Source organism: Panicum virgatum, chromosome 3N, assembly GCF_016808335.1.
Source record: "Panicum virgatum strain AP13 chromosome 3N, P.virgatum_v5, whole genome shotgun sequence".
Taxonomy (NCBI): Eukaryota; Viridiplantae; Streptophyta; class Magnoliopsida; order Poales; family Poaceae; genus Panicum; species Panicum virgatum.
This window is the reverse complement of record NC_053147.1, coordinates 29,217,848-29,242,681: the sequence shown is the minus strand read 5'-3', so window position 1 is coordinate 29,242,681 and position 24,834 is coordinate 29,217,848. Positions and strand designations below refer to the sequence as shown.

Here is a 24,834-nt window from a genome sequence, read left to right as displayed (position 1 = left end):
TCATTCGCATTATCTCGCTGCTGGTGTTTAAAAGCTAATTTTTATGACTAGATCTATGGTGCTTTCCACATATTAGATAGAATAGTGTTTGTTTTCAAACTACCATATGTTAGAAACCATTATCTTCACAGCTGCAATCTGTCTAATTAGTAATTTCTACTGGACTAACAATACAGCTCAATTTCGAGGCTATATACAAATATCTATGCTAGTAAAGTAGTAATTGAACAGACTCAAACTATTGTTGTACATTCATGCATATGTTCCCTTTCCCTTTTCAAGCTGTTTTTGGGATTGCATTGCTGTCCAGATTCTGTTATATCCATATTATTTTGTTTAGTACCTGTCATTACTATTTATTCAGGCAAACATGTCGTCCAACGCTTCTGGGAGTTCAAGTCATGATTCCATAGAGGTATTCACTAGCCAAACACCACGTTGTACAAGGTCTAATGTTTGGGAACACTTTGAGCCAAATCTTGTGAAAGTGGATGGTGAACTAAAGGCTATTTGCAAGTACTGTGGAATACATCTAAGCACAAAATCAGGCACAAGCAGTTTAAGAGGTCACATTGCAAATGCTTGCCCAGCAATCCCTACTCCTATCAGACAAAAATTTCAGGCCACCCTCAGCAAGCAACCATCATCTGAGGTTCCTTTTGTATTTGACCCACAACTTAGCCGTAAAGAGATGATTAAGTATATCATCCATGCTGAGATTCCATTCCTGAAGTTTGAAGACCCTTACCTGCAGCCATGGCTAAGGACCTTGCAACCAACTTTTAAAGTTAGGGGTCGTCAAACAATTCGTGACGACTGCTTGAAGAAGTATGTAGAGATGAAAAAGGAGCTTCAAGCTGAACTTCGGAGTTTGGATTCTCGTGTCTGCTTGACATATGATATTTGGACATCATCACAAGACTTAGGATACATGGTAGCCACTGCACACTACATTGATGCAGCGTTCAAGATCAAGAAAAAGATTATTTGGTTCAAACAGCTAGAGTATCCTCACTCAGGCTATGCAATTGAAGAAGAATTGCTGAGATGTCTAACTGATTAGGAAATAAGAGAGAACATCTTTACCTTGACATTAGACAATGCTAGCAACAACACGACTGCATGTGAGCTGTTAGTAATAGATTGCAAGTATGACTTAATGTTTGGCGGAGATCATCTACATGTTAGATGTTGTGCCCAAATACTTAACATCTTATTTCACATAAGAAGGTGTGCAAAAATGTAGATCAGATTGGTACTCGTGTGGAATTTGCCTTGGTGTGGATGAGAAAGTATTTCACATTGTATGAGCAAAAGAATACAAGGACAAGCTGCACAAATACAAGTACTTCACAAAGTATGAGCAGTAGCAATATCATGGGATCACCGGCTCTAGGGAAAAGAAAAATTGATACCGAGTTTGCTCAGTACAAGTCTGGAGTGATGCTTTCACAGTCCCAAAAATCTGAGATTGATGTCTACTTGGAAGAAGAGCCTGAAAATAACATAGAAGATTTTGATGTTCTATCTTAGTGGAGAAGCAAAGCTGCAAAGTTTCCAGTTCTTTCAGCTATGGCTCGGGACTTCCTTGCAATTCCTCTTAGCACTGTGTCATCCGAATCTGCTTTCAGTTTAGGGGGAAGGATTCTTGGAGACCATAGAAGCTCACTAGCTCCGAAAATGCTTGAGGCCCTTGTCTGCAGGAAAGATTGGCTATATAAGACCAAAGATCCTGAACTTTGTTCTGATGGTGAAGGTATGACATAGCTGCATCTGTTTTTATAATTCCCTGTTGTTACTACAATTTATAGTTGTTGGTTACCGGCTTGTTTTTTTTGCCTTATCAATGTTTATTCTTTTACTGTTTTCAGGTTCTGAGCAAGAGTAAAAGTATCACCTCAATGAAGACGTGAAGATGTGAGCAGCCAACAAGTTTGAGGGTGTCTAGTGTAGGTTCTGAGCAGGAGTAAAAGCATTATATGTTCTGATGTGGAATGGAGGGGTGTGTTTTCTGAAATCTGCCCTGAATGAGCACAAGGCCACCATCCTCGAAATAGAAAGTGAATGTATTCTATTGGCAGTATATATTTTGTTCACCTCTCTTGTGTTCTTAGGCCTGGGTTCTGCAGTCTGGAGTTCAGGATGGTTATTTCTAAATTTAAACTATGCAAATACTTGAGTAAGCTGGCAGTTTTGCTTGCCATTGTTTGAAGGTGAATTCTGGTATAACTGGTAGCTGAGCCTGCCTCACTTTTGCCTTATTTGCTAGATGAGTCTGCCTTCCGCCTTGTCTTTGGTTTGTATTTCTGCATTAACTAAGGTTTGTATATTTCTGCATTAACTGAGGCCTCTCCAGGGCCTCCTTCGTGGCCCTGGCCACCAATTAATTGAAGTTCTCCCGCCGGAAGCTATTTCGTGGGCTGAAACCGTGGTTTGTGTGGTGGGTTGGCCAAAATGATGTTGCAATCCAGTTTAGATTGGTCATGAAAGTTGGTGGTCTGGGGTGGTTTGGAGTTTAAAATGTATATCTTTAAAGTGGTTTGGTTCGGTTTTGGGCCAGTTGCCCAGACCACTACTAGAGTGAGCAGCAATGCACTATAGTTTGGGAATGGACAAACACCCATTGGTTTTTATATCCTCCTCCTGCCAGTGCCAGTGAATGGTGACGGTGAGATCCATAGGGGGACAGAGCTGGGGCTCGGATGGGGCTGGGCAAGCCCACCCGCGTTCGACGCCGATCGGCGCAGGTGCTCCACCTCCTTTCTTACAAGATGTGCCAGTGCTTCTGGTTGATTTCAAAAAAAAAAAACAGATCCATAGCCAGCTCCTCACTTGTGTTGGTATATACGATCCAGTATTGTGGCCCTCCTCCGTCCTTTCAAAGCACAGATAATCCTTCAAATAATATTAATTTTAAAAATAAAGAAAATAAATACTGAATTGAAAAAAATGCGAATGTAATAGTCTGTTGGCCCCTATGTGTCCGATAAATAGCGATCATATCTGAACATGACCGACAGGTGTGTGTGTGTCAACTTTCCAATTGCTGAAAGGAGCTTTTGATAATGGGAGGGCTGGCAGGTCCCTTGCCTTAATGCAATTCGCCTTCATTTCGCATTCCGAAAGAAATACTAGACATGCTTAAAAACTCATCAATCTTCACAAACATGTTCTTGCAATTTGCCTTACTAGCCTATCAACCCGTGCTCCTGCACGGGCTAATTAGAATTAATATAAAAATATAACTTATAGCTAATATAATTATCTATCTCATGTCCTCTTTGATCTATTAAATTTTCTAACGCATACTCTAAAATATATATTTATCATTACTTAGTTGCAATATATTTAATCGTGCATCACACCTCCACTTATGTTTGATATTTATTTAATTGATCCATTTGTTTGTGAATTGGTATTATGGTTTCATTCATCATACATGTATACATGGTGACATATATCGTGAGTAGTATTTTTATATAAATAATAAAAAAGTATATATATATTAATAATAATATAAATAATAATTTAGAATTTTATATTGGTATACTTTAATATTTTATTATAATTACATAATTTAGATTCAGATTTAAGGGGTTACTTTAACTTTTAATAATGAGATGATTAGATAATTTATATTTTAATAATAGTATAGGTGGGTAATTTATATGAAGATTAGGGGGTTACTTTAGATTTTTTATAATGGCATACGTGGTTAATTTATTATGAAAGATAGCAGATCCAATGACTATTATGATTAGAGTTGTTGGATTGATGGCTAGATATTTCTGATTTTTATGTGAATTTTTATGATTTCTCTATTTTTAGAGTATCCACCTAGGATCCTATGTGGCTTCACGTGGAGGCTCCAAAGGAGCCTCCAATTAGTAATAGTAAGATTGTCGGACTTATTGCAATTTTCCTTCATTTTGCTTCTCCTTTTGTTTAGAGCACGATATTCTAGGCATATGAGGTATGAGGAAAACAAATGTTGCGTACTCCCTTTGTGCCCGAATGTAAGGTATTGAAGAGTTTAAAATCTGTATCTAAATGTAAGGCATACTAGGGTCTTTTGAAAAAAAAATGCATGCTAATCTCTTTAGTTTTGGTGCTAGTTTTGTAAAAAAAAAAATTTAATTGTCGTGAGCCGGGGAGTAAAAAGGTAATGATAATCTCATTGGTTTTGATGTGGGCAGCTGAACAGCCGGCTGAAAGTTATTAAGTTAAGCAATTCATTAACTGAACAATGTACTAATAAGTGGTACATGCATCCTTTCTCTACCTCTATAACCCGTCTGCAGAAACCTAGGTGTTGACGACCAAAATTGACACAGGTTGAACAGACCGGTCTGACCGGTGCATGCGAGCGGTCTGACCGGTCTGGACCATGTAGCCGGTCTGTTAACACCGACCGGTCTGACTGGTGGGTCTGACAGGTCGGACCGGTCTACTTGGAATTCGAGTACAACTAGAACTCTTTGTAGATTTAGATCTATAATACGATTCCTTGCGGGATAAGTCCACCCCACCCTATAAATATAAAGGGTCACGGCCGATTGAGGAGATCCAATCGATTAAAAAATATATTAATACATTACTTTTCGTTATTTTGCATTACCATTTGTCTTCCTCAAACCCTAGTTCTTCCAATCTCCATCTGCTGTTCTTCTTGTGTCTCCGCGACGTCTAAAGGCGTTCTAGGTGGCCTGCCGATCCTAGAGCAACCCTACGCGCGCCTGCCCTGATGGGGTCCCTCCCGGGCGAGCGTTCGTCGGACTTCGCCGTTCTGCACCAGCGAATCGGTCTGACCGGTTACTCCGACCGGTCTGATCGGTCTGAGCATCGATGCTGCAATTGTGCCGTCGTTCACCGCGCGATCAAGCGCATTCGTGTGTTGGCCCTAGATTGGCGCCAATATATTTTGGCGACTCTGCTGGGGAAGAAAGATCTTAGTTAGTTAAAAATAGATCTAATCTACTCCATCTACTACCATGGTGAAGCTATCAAGTGGTGATGTTGATGCCAGCAACATTGTTAGGCCGTCTGTTGATGAATTGCCAGCTGAAGATCGTCAAGCTTATGAAGCCTTCATCAAGGAGTGCGAAGAGGAGAACCAACGACGCAAAGAGAAAGAAATCAAAGAGAAGCGTCGGTGGTTCTTATCTCACTTCTCCAGAAACCGGAAGGGTGAAGTCTCCAAGGACAAGGAGGTGGTCATTCTTTCTGATGAAGAAGAACAAGCCAAAGCAAATAATGATGTAAGTAATTCAGCATCGCCTGCTATTTTGGAGCAATTTACTCAATTACTGGTTGATGGTCAAGAAAAGATGCTTGCTATTGTCCAAAACATGATTGATAAGTCGTTAGGAAAGCAACCCTTGGCCAATTATAGTAGTGCTCCTATGTCTAGCGTTGCTGGTACTTTTCAAAATCATACTATGGCTCCTGAGTCATCGGCGACACCTGCACCACAGTATGGCATGCCGATGAACTTTTATGATGGTCAGAAACTTCCAGAGCAGTACACTGCGAGTGGAGCGGTCCAACCGGTCAGACCGGTTTCCCGACCGGTCAGACCGGTCCTGGTGCTCTGGTGGCGTGTTAGTCGTCTCCTGAACCGATTACTAGTATGCCTCCTGTTCAGGATGATTTTAGCCGAACAAATAGATTTACTGGTTATTGTGTTCCTCCATACGCCACTATGACTTATAATCCATATACTATCCTCCCCAAAGTTCAGGCTATTCATATGGTGCAATGCCAAACAATGGTTATTCGCAGCAAATACCATATACACAGCCGAATCATGCACCACAAATGCCGAATAATTCTAGTACCAATGTTCAAAGGCCAAATGATTCTTATTTTAATCAAATACTTGAGAAATATAAGAAAGATTTGGTTGTTATGTTTAAAGAATCTTTCGGCATAGAGCTCAAGGACAAAACTCTTGTTTGTCAAAAACCTTATCCCGAGAGCTTTGATTCCATACCATATCCTCAGAATTTTAAAGCACCTGAATTTATTAAATTCACTAGGGAGGATAGTAGGACTACATTGGAGCATGTTAGTCAGTTTAATGCACAAATGGGAATTTATGGTAGTCTTGATCATTTAAAAATTAGAATGTTCCCTTTGTCATTATCTGGTACTGCTTTTTCATAGTTTTTGGCATTAGCTCCTAATTCTATACAAACATAGTATCAATTAGAGAACAAGTTTCATGAGCATTTTTTCAATGGTGATAATGAATTGAGGCTATGTCATTTAACATCAGTTAAGCAAAAACATGATGAGTCTGTTGCTGAATATATTAGAAGATTTAGAGGTAAAAAAACCAATGTTATAGTTTGCTTATTTCGGAAAAGGATCTTGCTGAATTAGCTCTTAATAGTTTGAGGACTCATATTAAAGAAAGATTAGAAGGATATGAGTTTCTAACAATTAATCAAGTGTTGCAAAGGGCTTTGGCTCAAGAAAACCGAAGCAAGGATGCAAAGTTCAAATCCGATCGTCTTGGTATGCATGTGCTATAAGGTGAACCTTCAGACGATGAGGATAATGAAGTATATGCTGCTGAGTTTGTATGGTCGTCTAATGATAAGCCTAGCACTTGTGCTTCTTTAAAGCCGATTCCTAAAAATCGGCATGATGAGGTGAAATTCACTTTTGATGTGACAAAGTGTGATAGGATTTTTGATGAGTTGGCAAAGCTTGGGAAAATTAAGTTTTCTCACACTATTCCATCAACGAATGAATTGAAGCGGCGTGCATATTGTAAGTTACATAATATTTTTTCTCATGCCACTAATGATTGCAATGTTCTTTGTAGACAAATACAATCGGCCATAAATGAAGGACGATTGGTTGTTCCTGCAATGCAAATTGATCAAAATATTTTTCCCGTTCATACACTTGAGTTGTCAAATCCAAAAGTGTTGATTCGGCCGCATCAAGCCGAATCGGCTAAAGGGAAAAATGTAATCGTTGGTGAGGAAAGGCATGAGAAAGGGGTGCTGCAGGACAAGACCTCTCGAGTTGTAGCAAAGGCTTCAACGCTCGGGGGGGGGGCAGGACAATGAAAAAGGGACCGATAGCAAGTCGACCGGTCTGACCGGTTCAAATAGCGGTCCGACCGGTCTGACCGGTGCTAAGACCGGTCTGACCGGTGCACCCAGTAAATCTGGGAATTCCTCCGGAACTAAAGACAAGAAGTCTTGGCCAAATATGAGAAGAAGGGAGTTGCCCAGAAACAGAAGAAGCCATCAAACAAGGTTAAGGATACGAAGCCATCGTCGGAATGTCAAGAGCGATCAGGTCAAGGTAATTATGCCTCATCCAATGGACCGATTGCTCCATGGTATTGCTGGTGTCCTTACTTTTATATGCCTATGGATTATAGTCGGATGCATATGCAATCATATTACATTCAGTATCCTTCTATATATCCAAATCATGCTTCACCACAAAGACCGATTGTTGCTAGAAATAATCTGGTCAAAGAGGATGTTGATTGCAGCAAAGGGATAGAGAAGAGCGCAAAACAAGACAACCAGTATTTATAGCAGAGGTGGTGTCCCTCAGGCTTGTCTCACACTCAAAAGAGGAGGCTGCAATGGATGCGCAAGAAGGAGTCCAAGGAGCAACAAGAGGAGGTTGTACCAGCAAGGTCGGTGACTATGAAGCAAGTATGGAGGCCTAAGCAAGTTGTTTCGACATCAGCTTGAAGAAGAAGCAAGATACGGCCGATAGAATTTATCGCCCTTAGAACAAAATATGGCCGATGCATGTTTATCATCGTCCTTAGACAATTTTGGTCCAAAGACTTGTTTTTTGGCATGCTAGCATCACCAAAAAAAACAAGAGGGCATATGTTGACGACCAAAATTAACACAGGTCGAACAGACCGGTCTGACTGTTGCCTGCGAGCGGTCTGGACCATGTAGCCGGTTTGGCAACACCGACCGGTCTGACCGGTGGGTCCGACCGGTCTACCTGGATTCCGAGTATAACTAGAACTCTTTGTAGATTTAGATCTGTAATAAGATTTCTTGCGGGATAAGTCCACCCCACCCTATAAATATAAAGGGTCACGGCCGATTGAGGAGATCGAATCGATTAAAAAACATATTAATACATTATTTTTTGTTATTTTGCATTACCTTTTGTCTTCCTCAAACCCTAGTTCTTCCAATCTCCATCTGCTGTTCTTCTTGCGTCTCCGTGACGTCTAAAAGCGTTCTAGGCGGCCTGCCGATCCTAGAGCAACCATACGCGCGCCTGCCCTGACGGGTCCCTCTCGGGTGAGCGTTCGTCGGACTTCGCTGTTCTGCACCGGCGAACCAGTCTGAGCATCGGCGTTGCAATTGTGCCGTCGTTTACCGCGCAATCAAGCGCATTCGTGTGTTGGCCCTAGATTGGCGCCAACACTAGGACGCCGTAAATTTCAGGACGGGGGAGTATGAGGTATCAGGAAAACAAATGTTGCGTGAGAACTATGTGTAGTTTACCATTGCAAACCAACCATTTCTTTAGTTTGAGCACAATTTTAGCTACCTACAACATGGCTCGTGCACAGATGACTTACGCGCCTGTTATGAGATTTGGATCATGGCACAAACTTATGATGGGGGGACGTCTCTCCCCTTGGTTGACTTCTTGTTTTATGACATCTGGAGTGATGGGATTGGCAAATCCCTTGTGTAGTCTTTTGCAGCCCTCTGCGCTGTTGTAATCAAAGAGCCTCTGTTTCAACTCTCTGCTCTCTGGTGAAGAACACTTGCGTTAAACAACTCGACAAACATGATGTAATTTCGTTGCTGTTATGGTTATGAAATCAGGGCAAAGTAGTGATGAATGAAGAGCATTACGGTTGAAAGCCTTGGAGAACTGTCGTTGTAATTTCAATGGAACCCAACTCAATATGTTACTTTTAATACATCTTATACAAACTCGGTAACCCTTACAAGACAATTTGGGATTTTGGGTAGTCTATAGGTCCACCACCACCAGTGTTCTGTAATTTAGTCCAACTTGCATGTACAAAAGATTTAGTGATAGGTTCTAAAAAAAAGATTTAGTGATAAATATAATGCCCTACAATTTTTAGGAAGCAAGGACAAGGGCATAAACTAACTAAAAAAATGTGTGCATAGTAATCCATGTGGAGGGATCTCCTGTAAGTAACAAAATCTGACATGGTCATGAAATTAACAAAATTACACCATGTAAGCAACAAAATCTGCTGTGATCTCTTGTAGCTACTGACATGTCATTGTCAGAGGCGCCCTAACAAAATTACACTAGTTTCATGGTCCTCGTCTCCTGGAGACATGCAATGTGCATGGTCTTGTCTGTTCCTTGTAGAGTTTCCCCTTGACGCTTTCATTCACCGTGTCTGCTTTTTGAATTCTCCACTTCCTCTTGTTCGCTAGTTTGTCATGGTCATGAATATGTTTTTTTTTTGCTTCAACTATAATTGTTACCGGGTAACATGGCAAATGTTCCCCTCTGATTGTCCGACTCTGTAATCCATCCATACAAAATCCTGCATGTGACCGTGAGCCAAATGTCCTGAAGGTTATGCTTCAATCTCTGTAAAGTTGGCGATTATAATCTGCACAACTAGACCATTTGATATAGAAATAGTTCCCACACCAAACCAAACCATAATGCCGCTGATTACAAGAAATAGTTTCTCATCTTCCTTTAGTTTACTTTATTATTTACAATTAAAGGAAACTTGCAAGGAGGATGTTTATGAGTAAACAAAGCGAGCATTCTTCCATATGTAGTTACCAGCAAAAATCAAGGACAATCTACTCTAAAAAAATCAAGGACAATGAAATCCACAACGTCAGAGCAGCCTCTGGCCTCTGGGTCAGTTTCTGGATCCTTGTCTTGCACTTCATTTCCCCCATTCCGACCAAACTACCCAAACTGCACTGTATCTGTTCTAAGGTATTAACATATAAAATGGCAAATAAACTTACGTGCTAGTATCAACCCCCCGCAAGTCTCGTACATCAGGTTTTTTGTAATGACATTTTAGTAATTCTCTCCTTTGTGGCGCCAGTCACGACCTCGCTGGTAAGTTCCATGTTCCAGATGTCTCCCATGACTAGTACTATCTAACAAACTATTGTCGTCGCTGTTACGAGTTTCAGACACACGAACAGCAGTTGCCTGTTCCCCCTGACTTCCTATGAACTCGCATTGCTTGGAGGGAATCATCTCTCATGTGCTGCCCTTTTATCCTAGAAGCCTAGAAGGCGAGTAGGATTCATCTGCTGCTATAAATTGCCTGTGCAATAATTCAAGCATTCATTCCATCATCTCGCCCAGTTCTCACATGGTGCATGGTAGCAATCATCTTTGATGCCACTGTACATTTTACAAGTCACTGCCTGTTCGGAACATGAATGCTTGCAGATACACTAATTTAAGTGTCTCGTGTTCATTGACTTGTGGGCTTTTCCATGTATAAAAACTCATGACTGTTTGGTTTTGCGCATCCGGCACGAACACGCGACAAATGCTTGCTGGCTTGCAGTTTCACCGGTTCGCGATGGTAGACTTGCCTCTCCACTCTTTTGCAACGATGAAACCGGATGCAACCTCCGACGAAAGACACCGCCATTTTGACATCCAGATGAGTTCAAACTTCAAAATGAGTATAGTTGGGAACACCAAACTCGAGTTCCAGAGTGCAAACTGTACGTCAGCTATTAATTAACAGCGTGAACAACCCAAACAAACAAGTATATGACCACGATTCACCCTGAAGATGTACTTTAAGTAATCAAGGGAAACCAATTGCTTGTACTCCCTCCATTCCGAATTGTAATCAACGGAAACAAATTGCTTCTACTCCCTCCATTCCAAATTGTAGAACTAACTTTGTTTCATACTTGGCAAGGGGTACGATAAAGGCATTCGCATGGAGTGTTTGACACTTTTCTGTTTATAAAAGATTGTTTCGATTTTGACATCGCACGTATAGGTCTCCCAAATCTATTTTTAATACTAGTTTTTATTATAACATATTCAAGCCTTTGCAAACGGGCTACACCACCGGTTCCAAAGTTGGTGGCCGTAGTGGCCGTTGGAACCGGCAGTGATAGCGCTGCAGAGCATCACCAACAGTTTGTAACACAAATCGACAGTGATGAGGCACATCACCGGCGGTGATAAGCCTATACAGTACAAAACCCCAACCTCTTCTTCCTCCCACCACCTTTCATTCTACAAACCGATGGCCACACCTCTCTCCTCTATTGTGGCGGACGGATTTTGCCAAAATTGTCACGAAACCTCATCATTCTTGATGTATTGGCTCCAACTAGTTCTAAGATTAGTCATCATAAATCCATTGGTTTTATACTCATTTTATTTGGATTAATCTTGCATGCATTAATCATGGAGAGCTTTTTCTCCATTTTAGCATCATTTCTCATCATGAGAGCTTCTCTTTTTGGGTGTTTGAGTGCAACAACTTTTCTCTATATTTATGCGCCATTTTAACTATATAATATTTAGAGTGAACTAAAATACTTTTATTAGTTATAAGTGCCCACTTCGTATGTTGTAAGACTTTTTAATTATATGTATTATTAGAACTATTACATATGTTGCAAGGCTATAAGTACGTCTACATTAATTTCATATTTATATGAAATTAACAGCGTAAACATGCACCCAAACAAACAAGTATATGGCCCTGATTCACCCTGACGGTGGTGCTCTGAGTAATCAAGGTAAACCAATTGCTTCTACTATTCCGCCGGTTCCAAATTGCAGGTCGTTTTGGTAAATTTAGATACATAATTTTTACTATTCCAAATTATAGATCGTTTTAGCAATTTAGCAAATTTAGATACAGAATTTTTACTATTTCAAATTATAGATCATTTTGGCAAATTTAGATACATAATTTTAGTTATGTATCTAGACATAGTGCATATATCTAGGTGAATATAAAATCAATGTATCTTGAAATCCTAAAACGACCTATAATTTGGAATGGGGGGAGCAGCTTCTATGCAGAGAGCATAATCTTTCAATCCCTACATTCATATTCAGAGCTCACTGTTTCAGGAAGCTACTCAGTCCTCACCATTCCAGGACCGGTTCCACTTGTCGCATAATCTGCAGCTTCTCTTGTTCATTCAACATATTCACACCAGATTTTAAAAATACCCTTGGCCGCTACTAACCTCTGCCAGTGCTAATACTTATATAAAATAAGTAATATCGTCACAAACATAGCAAAGAAAGCTATGAACCTCAGGGGCTCAGCCGCTCAGGTAACAAAAAGGCAGTAAGGAACTAGAGATACCATCCATCTGCGAAAATGGTGGATTCACCATAAAATTTCTCATGTACAAGGAGGTCAAAACCAATGCCTCTGTAAGTTGAGAAAATGAGGGATTTTATTATTTCAAACATTCTTATTTTCATAAAGGTTGCAAATTGCAACTTATTGGAACCGAGGGCTTCTCAAAGTTGTATACACAAAGTTCCTCTTTATTACTGAAGCCGCTCAGCTTCATGTTTAACATCAGAAACTAGGAAAGAACCCTCTTCGATTCAAACAAAACACAACTATGTGCTTTTACTTGATAAGAGGAAAATCCTAGAACTTGGTGTACTTTAGGACTAGACTCGCTTGAAAAGAAACCAGGAAATGCAAGTGATGTATCAACCAAGCGCAGCCACATAGACTCTTCTGCAAGAGCTGGTAAAGTAGCACTCACTGATTCCTCATTTGCATTCAAACAGATATACAAATCACCTCTGACTGAATCTGGCACATTTTCGTCCAGCTCTGGATTTATGTGCATGCAAAGAAAGTTGCTAGTAGGATCCTCCCATCGTGGCTCAGATAGGTCAGTACCATACCAATGTATATTTTCAAGTTTTAGAAATTCTCTTCTCTGAAAAATGTCTGCTCGTCGGCTCCTTAGTGCAGATAGAAATGAAATAAACTCAGTAACTTCCTTAACAAACATGGTTTTCATGGCTTTCCAGTTCAGAGGCCCTCTATCCTTGTATGATGTTGAACCAGCAGCAGAGTGTCCGCATTCATCTCCCATGTTCAGAACAGGGATACCAAGGGAAACAAATAGAATAAACAAGAAACTGCGTATCTGCCTTAGCCTCGTCTGAAGGACTGCATTGTTCTCTGATGGTCCTTCTTCACCACAATTCCAGCTGAACTCAGAACCAAGCTCATCACTGCTGAAGCTCACCAGATCAACAAGCGTAAGTCCAGAATTCCTGGATACATAATTGAACGAGAATGCTGGGCCTCTTGAGGAAAATAGGTCCCCACTGCCACACAAACGTGTAGCAAGATCACTGATAAGTGCTTCTCCCTTAAGAAACTTGCGCACATCCATAGAGAATCTTGTGTTAATCTCAGCCCATCTTTTCCAATGAGGTAATGGAAATTGCACATTAGATATGTCAAGTGGAGACCATGGATCTGCAATGATCTTAGTCTTTGAAAGCACAGGGTCAAATGCTATGGCTTCAAGAAGGGGAGGCCGCGGCAGGCCCTCGCCACCTGGACCTCTGACAAGGAAAGGGGCATTGATGAAGCAAAACCCATCGACATGGAAATCAAGCACCCAATGGCGGAGGCTGTCCAAAATTAGCTTCTGGGTCACGGGATGATTACAATTCAATACGCTTGCCTTGCACCCAACAATTCCATCAGCAATGTAGTATGAGGAACCATCAATGCCACGGAGCGATATCATCTGACACTCTGCTCCTCCTTCAGCAGTATGCGTGAAAACAACCTCCAAGAGAACCTCTATTCCATTTCTGTGCATTGTCTTGACCATATCCTTCATAGACTTAATAGCTGAGGCACTGGAACGTTCACTGCTATACAAGCTCATTGGTGAAAAGAAATGGTACGGAAAGTAAGGTCCCTTGACCTGGTGGAATGGGAACACTGGCTCCAGCAAAACCGCATTGACGCCGAGACGTCTGAAGTGTTCTACCCTTGCAGCCAACCCAGAGAAAGTACCGGCGACATTGTCTGGCAACCCGCTCGACTTGTCCTTGGTGAACAAGGCCACATTTGCCCGGTACACCACCAGCTTCTCTAACGCCAAGCACGGGTGCTTGTCCCTGCCCCTGCCCCTGCCCCAATTGTAGCTGGGGGCATTCTCCAAAGACGCGAGGCACCTTATGGATGGCACAGAGAGCCCGTCGTCGTTAACAGTGTCGTCAGGGACGAAGTTCCCGATTACCTTTGCGTACGGGTCGAGCAGCGGGCGGTCAATGCCGAACAAGGCGAACAGCCCGGTGCGGAAGCCGTAGCTGGCGTATCCCTCGACACTCTCGAGCGAGACGTGCCAGACATCGCCCGTCCGGTGGACGTACGGGTCGAGCTCGACCTCCAGCGCAGGCTCGTCGCCACCGCCGGCACCCCGGCCGTCGAACAGGCAGAGCACGACGGCCCTGGCGCTCTTGCTGTACACCGCGAAGTTGGCGGCCCCGTCCTCGGACAGGGACAGGCCGAGCGGCGCGGGGCGGCCCCGGCCGACGCCTACGGGCACGCGGAAGCTCGTCCCGCGGTGCGTCCGTACCTCCGCCCCCGCCGCGTCGGCCAGCAGGAAGGAGACGTGGAACGGCGCGCGCGCCCCGTCGTAGGACAGCTCGGCCGCGAGCGCGCCTCCCGGCGCGGGCGCGGGCGCCAGCGGGACGCCCTCGCCGCCGGAGCCCGCGGCGCGGAGCACCAGCCCGCCCTCCCGCCCGCCCTGGTCCGGGACCTCGACGGAGACCGCGTACCCGGCGCCGCCGTCCTTCCCGGCGACGGCCACGTCCACCACGCCGTCGTCGTCGGTCCGGAACCGGTAGCGCCAGGAGCGCCCCGCCGCGCGGGCGAGGAGGGGGCCGCAGCGCGGCGGCGGGAGGCGGGGCGGGAGGCCGCCGCGCCAGGAGACGGGGGCCGGGGCCGGCGGCGCGGGGAGGGAGGAGGCCATGGTCTGGGAGCGCGGGGTGAGGGAGGGGGATCAACGGGGGGTGGGGAATTGCGCCGAGCAGTCAGTGGGCATCGCGTGCTGTGATGTGCGGGGGAGTGGAGCGGGGCGCCAGCACGAGGCTCGTGGGAGCGGGGACTCTGGTGGAGTGGGGTGGAGGAGGGGGAAGGAGCCGAGGCGCGGCGCACACGTGGTGGGACTGGAAAAGCGGGAGCGGAGGAAGACGAGGAGGCGGGCGAGGGGGATCCCCCATCCCCATCCGGGGTTGGGCTGACGGCCGTTGGAGAGAGTTGGGAACGGCCGGCGCGGCGCACGGGATCAGGATGCGCGGACGGGTCCACATCAGGCGGTGGCGACGCGCGTCGCTGTTCTCTTCCCTCCCCTTCTCCCGAGTCCCGACCGGTGACGTTGCTTTTGGCTGAAGGGTGGCGGGCTCTTTTGGTCCCGTGCGCGCGTCAGTTTGTGACGGCTAACGGAATCACGGATGCAGCGGACGTTTTCTAGATGGTGTCACGTGAGCCGGTGGCGCCAGCGCCTTTGGGCCTTCGGTGAACATGAGAGAGCATGGCACTTGAGTGTGTAACAGGCTAACGGCGCCGTGAAGCTTGACATTCCACAAATATGATGGGGTTAAACCGGATAGAAACACCTTTTGCCTAGACTAAACGTAAAGGGTGTGTTTGGTTATTCGACTAAGTCTAGCCTAGCTGCAATTTTAAGCTAGGTTAGTTCAAGATTGGTTTCGGAGCGCAATGTGTTTATATTTGGTTGTCTGAATTGGAAAAATCTGGTCAGTACGTGTTTGGTTAATTGAAGGATCTCGAGTATGTTCACCTTGTGTTCAATGGGTGAGTTTTAAGTCTGCCATCTCCCTATCTTCTTCTTTTCTCATAAAAGCTAGAGCTGAATCGAGGGGGTGCCCTGTCTATGATCCTGCTGCTAGCTCTTTAATTTATAAGGTGGAAATTTGATTATTGACATTGAGTTTTCGTTTCATCGTGGGTGCCCGGGCACCCCCGGACTCTACCTAGCTTTGCCCCCCTGCCTTTCCTTCTTCCATACTTCTTGCTGCACAAATATGCTAGATAAATAGTCATGTGGTGTGTGTATGCTTCGGTGAACGTGAGAGCGTAAGTGCTCATGGAGCGCAGGACTATAATGACATTTGACGCAGATAAAACACCGACTACCTAGCAGGAAGGTAAATATGCCTAGATAAATTGCATTCATAAATTGTTGTGTACTGGTTATAATACTTGCAAACATAAGGAATCAAGAATCGGCCGACTTTTTAACACTCATAAATTGTTGCGAAACTATCTAGTTTACGAAATATAAAACCCGTTCATGTACCTTTTCTCTTGCATAGTATTTTCACAATCCCAAAGTATTAGATGTTATTAGCCCTCCCTTGTAACTCTATTTGATGATGTTGGGTTCTAAGCTGCGAAGCCCAAAGGTAGGTGGACTGCAATCATGGATGAAATAATGGAGCGTAAAATGCGCTATATTCTCCAAAAAATCAATTCCCATACAGTGAAAAATGGGAGGAGGGGGTATTTATACCCCCAACCTTTCGTCTCCTAATACCAGAAATGCCCATACCTGCCTGCAAGGTTCGAAGGATATTTCGAGCTAATGGACATTTCCTTGAGTTAGAGCGTACAAATTGACTACTTAATAAAAATTTGGGCCCTGTGCAAAAATCTAAAGTGAGACCTAATATACTAGCTAAATAAAACAATCAAGTATTAAATATACTATAGTATATTACATAGGAATGAAATACATCAAGAATTGTACCTATTTATTCTTAGGTGTATAGTCTTACACAAAGATTGTTCTAACACTGATGGGGGAGTAAACCCAGGACCCATAACAGGCCCGACTTGTATAGAGCAAGGCCCAGCAAACTTAATGGGCCAAGAACGGAACGGCCCGCCAACCCGCGCGGGGAGCAGCCTTCGCCGCTAAGCCAACGGGTCCAGGAGCCCGTCCTCCCGGGACACGTGGTGGCCCCTCGACCTAGCGCCTCAGGTCAGAGCCAAGCCATTGGCCCGAGGCGTGCGCTCCAAGGGCGCCACGCCTCCTGACAGGCGTGCCGGCCAAGACAGGCTCCGTGCAAGACCCAAGGCACCAGCCCTCCTTATCTTGCAGTAAGGGCCAAGCCAGCAGGACTCCCTGACAAGGGGACAGCGCCGCTCGTGCGGGCCCCTTGACACAACGGGAGGGGCAGTCTGCAGACGCTGCCTCCCCTCGCTGTAATGATGTCTGTTTCTGTGCACCGCGTCATTACGCCAGCGACCATGACCGGACGCCCCCGGCCAGGCCTCGGTAAGACACCCCTCACCAGGCGCGCCGTTTGGTGACAGAGCTACGTAAGATAGCCTCGCAGGTAAAGAACCCGGGCTTCGGCGGACAACACCGGAGGAGACCCCCGAGCGACCGCCCGAGTGGTCGCGCCGCCATGACTGAGCCAGGATGGGACAGTGTAACACCCGGTTTATAAAAGAACATAAACCGAGCAATCATATACGTGCCAGGATCAAGTCACACGTATATACAACAGAATGAACAGTATATCATAGCACATATCACGTAAAAAGATATAATAAAGCGAATACGAATGTTATTTATTACAATAATGACAAAATGTCGGATACAGCGGAAGCGAAGTACAAAATACGAATAAAGCTCTCCGAAGCTGAAGCAGGGCGCCACAGGGACGTCGACTGGGAGACGAAGCACCTAGAAGTCCTCGTAGTCCTGGAAGCGCTGAGCGAACTCCCTCGCGTCGGCAGGAACTGAGCAGCAGTAGCGTAGCCAAGAGGAAAAAGTAGAGAAGAGGCAAGGGTGAGTACACAACTTGTACTCAACAAGTATAACACAAACTATGAGGCTCTAGGTTGGCTGACTCAACTGCATTAGCTTTTAAGTGTTGGCAAGATTTTATTTAAGCTATTTACTACTAGTTGATGAATTACCATTAACCCAGTTACATAGTAATTAATCAAGTTTATTCATGTTACTACTGGGAACCAAACCGAAATCAAACCACCAAGGTAAACCCCGAGAAGCACCTCCCTCGTCGGAAAGAGATAACTTCACTAATCAAAAGGAGGATCTGGGCCGCTCATAACCGTGAGCACGGCTAGTATACCAGTTTTACACTCTGCAGAGGTTGCACAACTTTACCCACAAGTCGTGAGCTACGCCAGTTGTTCATCACACTTCCTTCGGTGAGATGACAAGCGACTCACTACGAGGCCGTTACAAAGGACACGTTGGTAAGGTGTAACCGCTAAGGAATCAGGCTCCGCAACGATGGTAACCACCTCGAGGGGGTACAAGACACACAGACCAGCCTCGTAGCCTGGCCACCATTGAAGCTCACCACCCCCCATGCCCCGTCGGTAAGTTACTCCCGAACCAACATGGCCTAATTAGTAAGCCAAGACCGTCCCATTCCAGTCTTGTGGTAGCGCTGTTGTCCCAGGTTGTCGCTCTATGAACCGGTCCTTATGGAGAGTGGCCAACCAAGCACTAAGCACCGTGCTGGCCCCCTAAACCATGTTTCTAACAAAAGCCAATTTTAACGAGACGTGAGCCACTCAAGCCACACAGAGTGCCACTCTCAGAATTATGTTCAAGTAAACCATTAATCAAATTAATTAAAAAGGACCCGAGTGTGTTATAGCGTAGCAACCTAGCACAACTAACCAAAATGCAACCCAAGGGTATATTTAAAGGATATAAACTGGCTAGGAAATCCTTAAAGGCATACAGTATTAAAATGCAGTATGAAATTGTATTTAAAGATGATAGGTTGTTCATGTTATACTTGCCTTCCTCGTACTGCTCCTGCTGCTGCTCGAACTGCTCGGAAGAAGGCTGCTCCTGGTACTGGTACTGGGGCTCCTCAGATGGATCAACGTCTACTCACGAACACATGGCCAAAACAATGCACAAAAATAAGCATACAAGCAAATACTAACAAAAACTAAGAAACAGTACATCAATACATAAAAACAGCACATTAAACTAGTCTAAAACTATTCTACGCGTTACAACGATCGCGTGGATATAAAGAACGCTAAAAACGGAGCTAAAACGCGTAATCTAGGCTAAAAACAAGTTCTAGGGGCTTATTTGTAAGAAAACTGATGTTCCAGGGGGTTTTCTGCTAAAACCGAGAACTAAAACGCAATTAACCATTAAATCTAAGGGCTAGCGTGCAAAAAGACCTAACTGGACTGCGGGTACTAATATTAGGAAGGTCAGGGGGTTATTTGAAAATAAAAGGACCTGAACGCTATTATTTTTGAACGCGCCAGGACTGCGGGTTGAATTCTATAAAGCGCAGGGGTTCTTTAGCAAAAAGGTCAGGCCGAACCGTTATGGGTGGCTTGAGGCTGTTGGATCTAGATCTGAGGGCCAGGATTAGACTGGTCCTAGATCTAATTTGGATCGCCCACGCAAGATCGGACGTCTAGGGGTGAGCTGGACCGCGGGCGGCGGCGCTGGGTCGCCGGAGCACGGCCCCGCGGCGGTGAGCTCGCCGGGGAAAGCCAATCCGGTGCTCCCGGGGTCCGCTCGGGGTTTGCTGTGGCCGTGGAGCTCCGCCGTAGCGTGCGTAACGCACTGGAGGCCACAGGGAGGCAGTTCGGGGCTGGGAACGGGCCCCTCGACGGCGAGGGCGGCTCGGCGGCCACGGAGCTCGCCGGCGTGCGATGTGCTGGCCTCGGGAGCGGGCTAAGGGCTAACCAAATAGCGTAATAGGTTCAGGGGGATTAACTGGTGCTCACCGAGGCTCAGATTGAGCGGGGAAGCGGCGCAGGGCGGTCGGCGATGAGGATCCGCGGCGGCGCTGGGCGGTGTTCGCAGAGGAGGGCGCTGCAGATCTCCTCCGTGCTCCTGGACTCGACGGATTGACGCGTGGAGTGCCTGCGAGGGATCCACGGCGGTCAGGGAGGCTCTGGGGTCGCCGGCGGCGAGTAATCGCGGCGAAGCCGAGCTCACCTGCGCGGCGGAGCGAGCGGTGGCAGCGGGTTAGGGTTCGTTGGCGGCCAGGGCTTGGGGATGGGGTTCCCAGAGGGTCGTGGCGTGCTACTTATAGGGCGGCGCTGGGTCTAGGCGTGCGTGCCCGAGGGATGGCCGCGCGAAAACTGCGGCGAGGATCTCGGCAGCGCGGCGGGGAAGAAGGGGGCTGGCGTGTGGGGCCACGGCGTCAGCGGCAGCGGCGCTTGCGGGCGGGATGGGCCGGCTCGGGCTGGCTGAGGCGCTGCTGGCGCGCGGACTAGGCTGCCAGGGAAGGAAAGGAGCGGGCCGGGGAAAGGAAAAGGAAGGCTGGGCTGCTGCTGGGCCGGAGCGGGATTGGGCCGCGGGAAGGGAGAGGGAGGAACGGGCCGGGTTTTGGCTGGGTTTTGGGCTTGCTTTGGGGTTTGGGTTGGGTCTAGCTTTTCCTTTTCTATTTCTATTTCTATTTCTCTTCTATTTCTAATTCAAACAAGGTTTGAATTCAAATACAAATTTGAATTCAACCGCACTCAAATAAAAGTATGCACCAGCATGAATGCAACAAAAATTTAAACCTATGATAAATTTTAATTATTTATTGAACAAAAAATAGATTTAAATGCCAACTAAACACAATAAACCTTAGAAAATTTAACTAAAGCCAATTAATTTATTAATAAATACTGAAATTTAAAATTAGGGTGTTACAGACCCTACCCCCTTAAAGAAATCTCGTCCCGAGATTTAGCTGGGCTGGCTAGCAAAGAGATCTGGATATGTCTTCATCAGCTCATCTTCTCGCTCCCAAGTAGCCTCAGCTTCACTGTGGTGACTCCACTGAACTCTGCACATCCTGATGCGCTTGTTCCGAGTAACCCTCTCTGATGTCTCCAGAATCTTCACCGGATGCTCAGTATAAGTGTACTGGAGGTAGTCCTCAAGACCCTCCATGAAGTGCTCCTGCTTCTTGCGGTCATCCGCAACCTCGGCAGGGGCGTAGCGAGCCAGCTGAAGAAAGCGATCACGATACTCCGTGACCGACATAGTCCCCTGAATTCACAAAGACAGATAGATATCGGAAGATTAACTCAAGATTCATCAGGATAGATCAAGGGGGCATTAGCTCAAAAGAAAACGCTGAATGATTATCTTAAGATTACCTGCTTCAGTGCAAGGAACTCCTTCTGCTTCATCTTCATAACGCCCGCGGGGACGTTGTGGCTACGGAAACGCTCCCTGAACTGGAGCCAGGTGAGAGCCTCGCGGTCGTGAACTGGGTGGGACTCCCACCAGTCCAGAGCTGCCCCTCGCAGCTGTCCTGCTGCGTACAAGACGCGCTCACGATCATCGCACTGGGCGATGTCCAGCTGACGCTCCACTGCACGGAGCCAGTCGTCAGCCTTAAGAGGGTCGGACGTGTGAGAGAACGTCGGCGGGTGACCCCTCAGGAACTCAGCACGCCTGTCGCGAGGCTGCGGCGGCGGAGGAGGCGGAGGCTGAGTGTGAGCGTGCTGAAGAGCCTGAACAGTGTTGTTCAGGGTAGCCATCATCTGCATCTGGAGCTGGAAGTACTGCTCCGGAGTCAAGGGTGGAGGCATCGGGATCCCAGTACCCTGGTTGTTCTGACCCTGCTGCTGGCCAGAACCTGAACCGGTGCTCCTGGTGTTCACCATCTGATTTGAACAAAAGATTTCACGAGTAAGGATATTGCAGGAATAAACTCAGATAGATATGATAACTCTTAGCGGAAAAAGACTCAGCCATGATAAAGTAGACAGGATAGAGTTGACTGTTTTACCCCCAACGATCTAACTCATTTTATTAATTAGTTAACTTTAACATCTGGGTGATTTCCTTTAAACAAATTTAAACTACTAAGCTATGCAATCAGTCAAAAATCCAAATCAAACATGTAGCATAATAACAAGCAGACAATTTTCACGACTTAGCCGAGTTTGGCAAAAGACTCGACCAACACAACGCGTCGCAGAACGTGCTATCGTGTTATTATAAAAAGGTCACCTAGCTAACTCATGGTGGTCAGATGACTGATTCAGGCCAAAATCTACGAAAACCATTCTTCAGAGAGAGAAATCAAGGCAAGAAGGGTAAAGGTCATAGAAGTCAAGGGGTATAATAGTAAAATAGTTTCAGCAGACAAGGATTGGTGAGAAGAAGTCCTAAAACTCGACCAGTTCTATCTAGGCTTCGTCCTACAGTCGATATGGCTCTGATACCACTCTGTAACACCCGGTTTATAAAAGAACATAAACCGAGCAATCATATACGTGCCAGGATCAAGTCACACGTATATACAACAGAATGAACAGTATATCATAGCACATATCACGTAAAAAGATATAATAAAGCGAATACGAATGTTATTTATTACAATAATGACAAAATGTCGGATACAGCGGAAGCGAAGTACAAAATACGAATAAAGCTCTCCGAAGCTGAAGCAGGGCGCCACAGGGACGTCGACTGGGAGACGAAGCACCTAGAAGTCCTCGTAGTCCTGGAAGCGCTGAGCGAACTCCCTCGCGTCGGCAGGAACTGAGCAGCAGTAGCGTAGCCAAGAGGAAAAAGTAGAGAAGAGGCAAGGGTGAGTACACAACTTGTACTCAACAAGTATAACACAAACTATGAGGCTCTAGGTTGGCTGACTCAACTGCATTAGCTTTTAAGTGTTGGCAAGATTTTATTTAAGCTATTTACTACTAGTTGATGAATTACCATTAACCCAGTTACATAGTAATTAATCAAGTTTATTCATGTTACTACTGGGAACCAAACCGAAATCAAACCACCAAGGTAAACCCCGAGAAGCACCTCCCTCGTCGGAAAGAGATAACTTCACTAATCAAAAGGAGGATCTGGGCCGCTCATAACCGTGAGCACGGCTAGTATACCAGTTTTACACTCTGCAGAGGTTGCACAACTTTACCCACAAGTCGTGAGCTACGCCAGTTGTTCATCACACTTCCTTCGGTGAGATGACAAGCGACTCACTACGAGGCCGTTACAAAGGACACGTTGGTAAGGTGTAACCGCTAAGGAATCAGGCTCCGCAACGATGGTAACCACCTCGAGGGGGTACAAGACACACAGACCAGCCTCGTAGCCTGGCCACCATTGAAGCTCACCACCCCCCATGCCCCGTCGGTAAGTTACTCCCGAACCAACATGGCCTAATTAGTAAGCCAAGACCGTCCCATTCCAGTCTTGTGGTAGCGCTGTTGTCCCAGGTTGTCGCTCTATGAACCGGTCCTTATGGAGAGTGGCCAACCAAGCACTAAGCACCGTGCTGGCCCCCTAAACCATGTTTCTAACAAAAGCCAATTTTAACGAGACGTGAGCCACTCAAGCCACACAGAGTGCCACTCTCAGAATTATGTTCAAGTAAACCATTAATCAAATTAATTAAAAAGGACCCGAGTGTGTTATAGCGTAGCAACCTAGCACAACTAACCAAAATGCAACCCAAGGGTATATTTAAAGGATATAAACTGGCTAGGAAATCCTTAAAGGCATACAGTATTAAAATGCAGTATGAAATTGTATTTAAAGATGATAGGTTGTTCATGTTATACTTGCCTTCCTCGTACTGCTCCTGCTGCTGCTCGAACTGCTCGGAAGAAGGCTGCTCCTGGTACTGGTACTGGGGCTCCTCAGATGGATCAACGTCTACTCACGAACACATGGCCAAAACAATGCACAAAAATAAGCATACAAGCAAATACTAACAAAAACTAAGAAACAGTACATCAATACATAAAAACAGCACATTAAACTAGTCTAAAACTATTCTACGCGTTACAACGATCGCGTGGATATAAAGAACGCTAAAAACGGAGCTAAAACGCGTAATCTAGGCTAAAAACAAGTTCTAGGGGCTTATTTGTAAGAAAACTGATGTTCCAGGGGGTTTTCTGCTAAAACCGAGAACTAAAACGCAATTAACCATTAAATCTAAGGGCTAGCGTGCAAAAAGACCTAACTGGACTGCGGGTACTAATATTAGGAAGGTCAGGGGGTTATTTGAAAATAAAAGGACCTGAACGCTATTATTTTTGAACGCGCCAGGACTGCGGGTTGAATTCTATAAAGCGCAGGGGTTCTTTAGCAAAAAGGTCAGGCCGAACCGTTATGGGTGGCTTGAGGCTGTTGGATCTAGATCTGAGGGCCAGGATTAGACTGGTCCTAGATCTAATCTGGATCGCCCACGCAAGATCGGACGTCTAGGGGTGAGCTGGACCGCGGGCGGCGGCGCTGGGTCGCCGGAGCACGGCCCCGCGGCGGTGAGCTCGCCGGGGAAAGCCAATCCGGTGCTCCCGGGGTCCGCTCGGGGTTTGCTGTGGCCGTGGAGCTCCGCCGTAGCGTGCGTAACGCACTGGAGGCCACAGGGAGGCAGTTCGGGGCTGGGAACGGGCCCCTCGACGGCGAGGGCGGCTCGGCGGCCACGGAGCTCGCCGGCGTGCGATGTGCTGGCCTCGGGAGCGGGCTAAGGGCTAACCAAATAGCGTAATAGGTTCAGGGGGATTAACTGGTGCTCACCGAGGCTCAGATTGAGCGGGGAAGCGGCGCAGGGCGGTCGGCGATGAGGATCCGCGGCGGCGCTGGGCGGTGTTCGCAGAGGAGGGCGCTGCAGATCTCCTCCGTGCTCCTGGACTCGACGGATTGACGCGTGGAGTGCCTGCGAGGGATCCACGGCGGTCAGGGAGGCTCTGGGGTCGCCGGCGGCGAGTAATCGCGGCGAAGCCGAGCTCACCTGCGCGGCGGAGCGAGCGGTGGCAGCGGGTTAGGGTTCGTTGGCGGCCAG

At 46.1% G+C, this 24,834-nt stretch overlaps 1 protein-coding gene across 1 annotated transcript; it reads right to left on the bottom strand.

The window, feature by feature from the left end:
• Positions 1-12,409: 12,409 nt before the first annotated feature.
• LOC120665591 (isoamylase 2, chloroplastic-like) lies at positions 12,410-15,144 on the bottom strand. Its single transcript, XM_039945186.1, has one exon. It carries the CDS (start codon positions 14,997-14,999, stop codon positions 12,567-12,569), a length of 2,433 nt encoding a protein of 810 aa, XP_039801120.1. The 5' UTR covers positions 15,000-15,144; the 3' UTR covers positions 12,410-12,566.
• Positions 15,145-24,834: the final 9,690 nt, after the last annotated feature.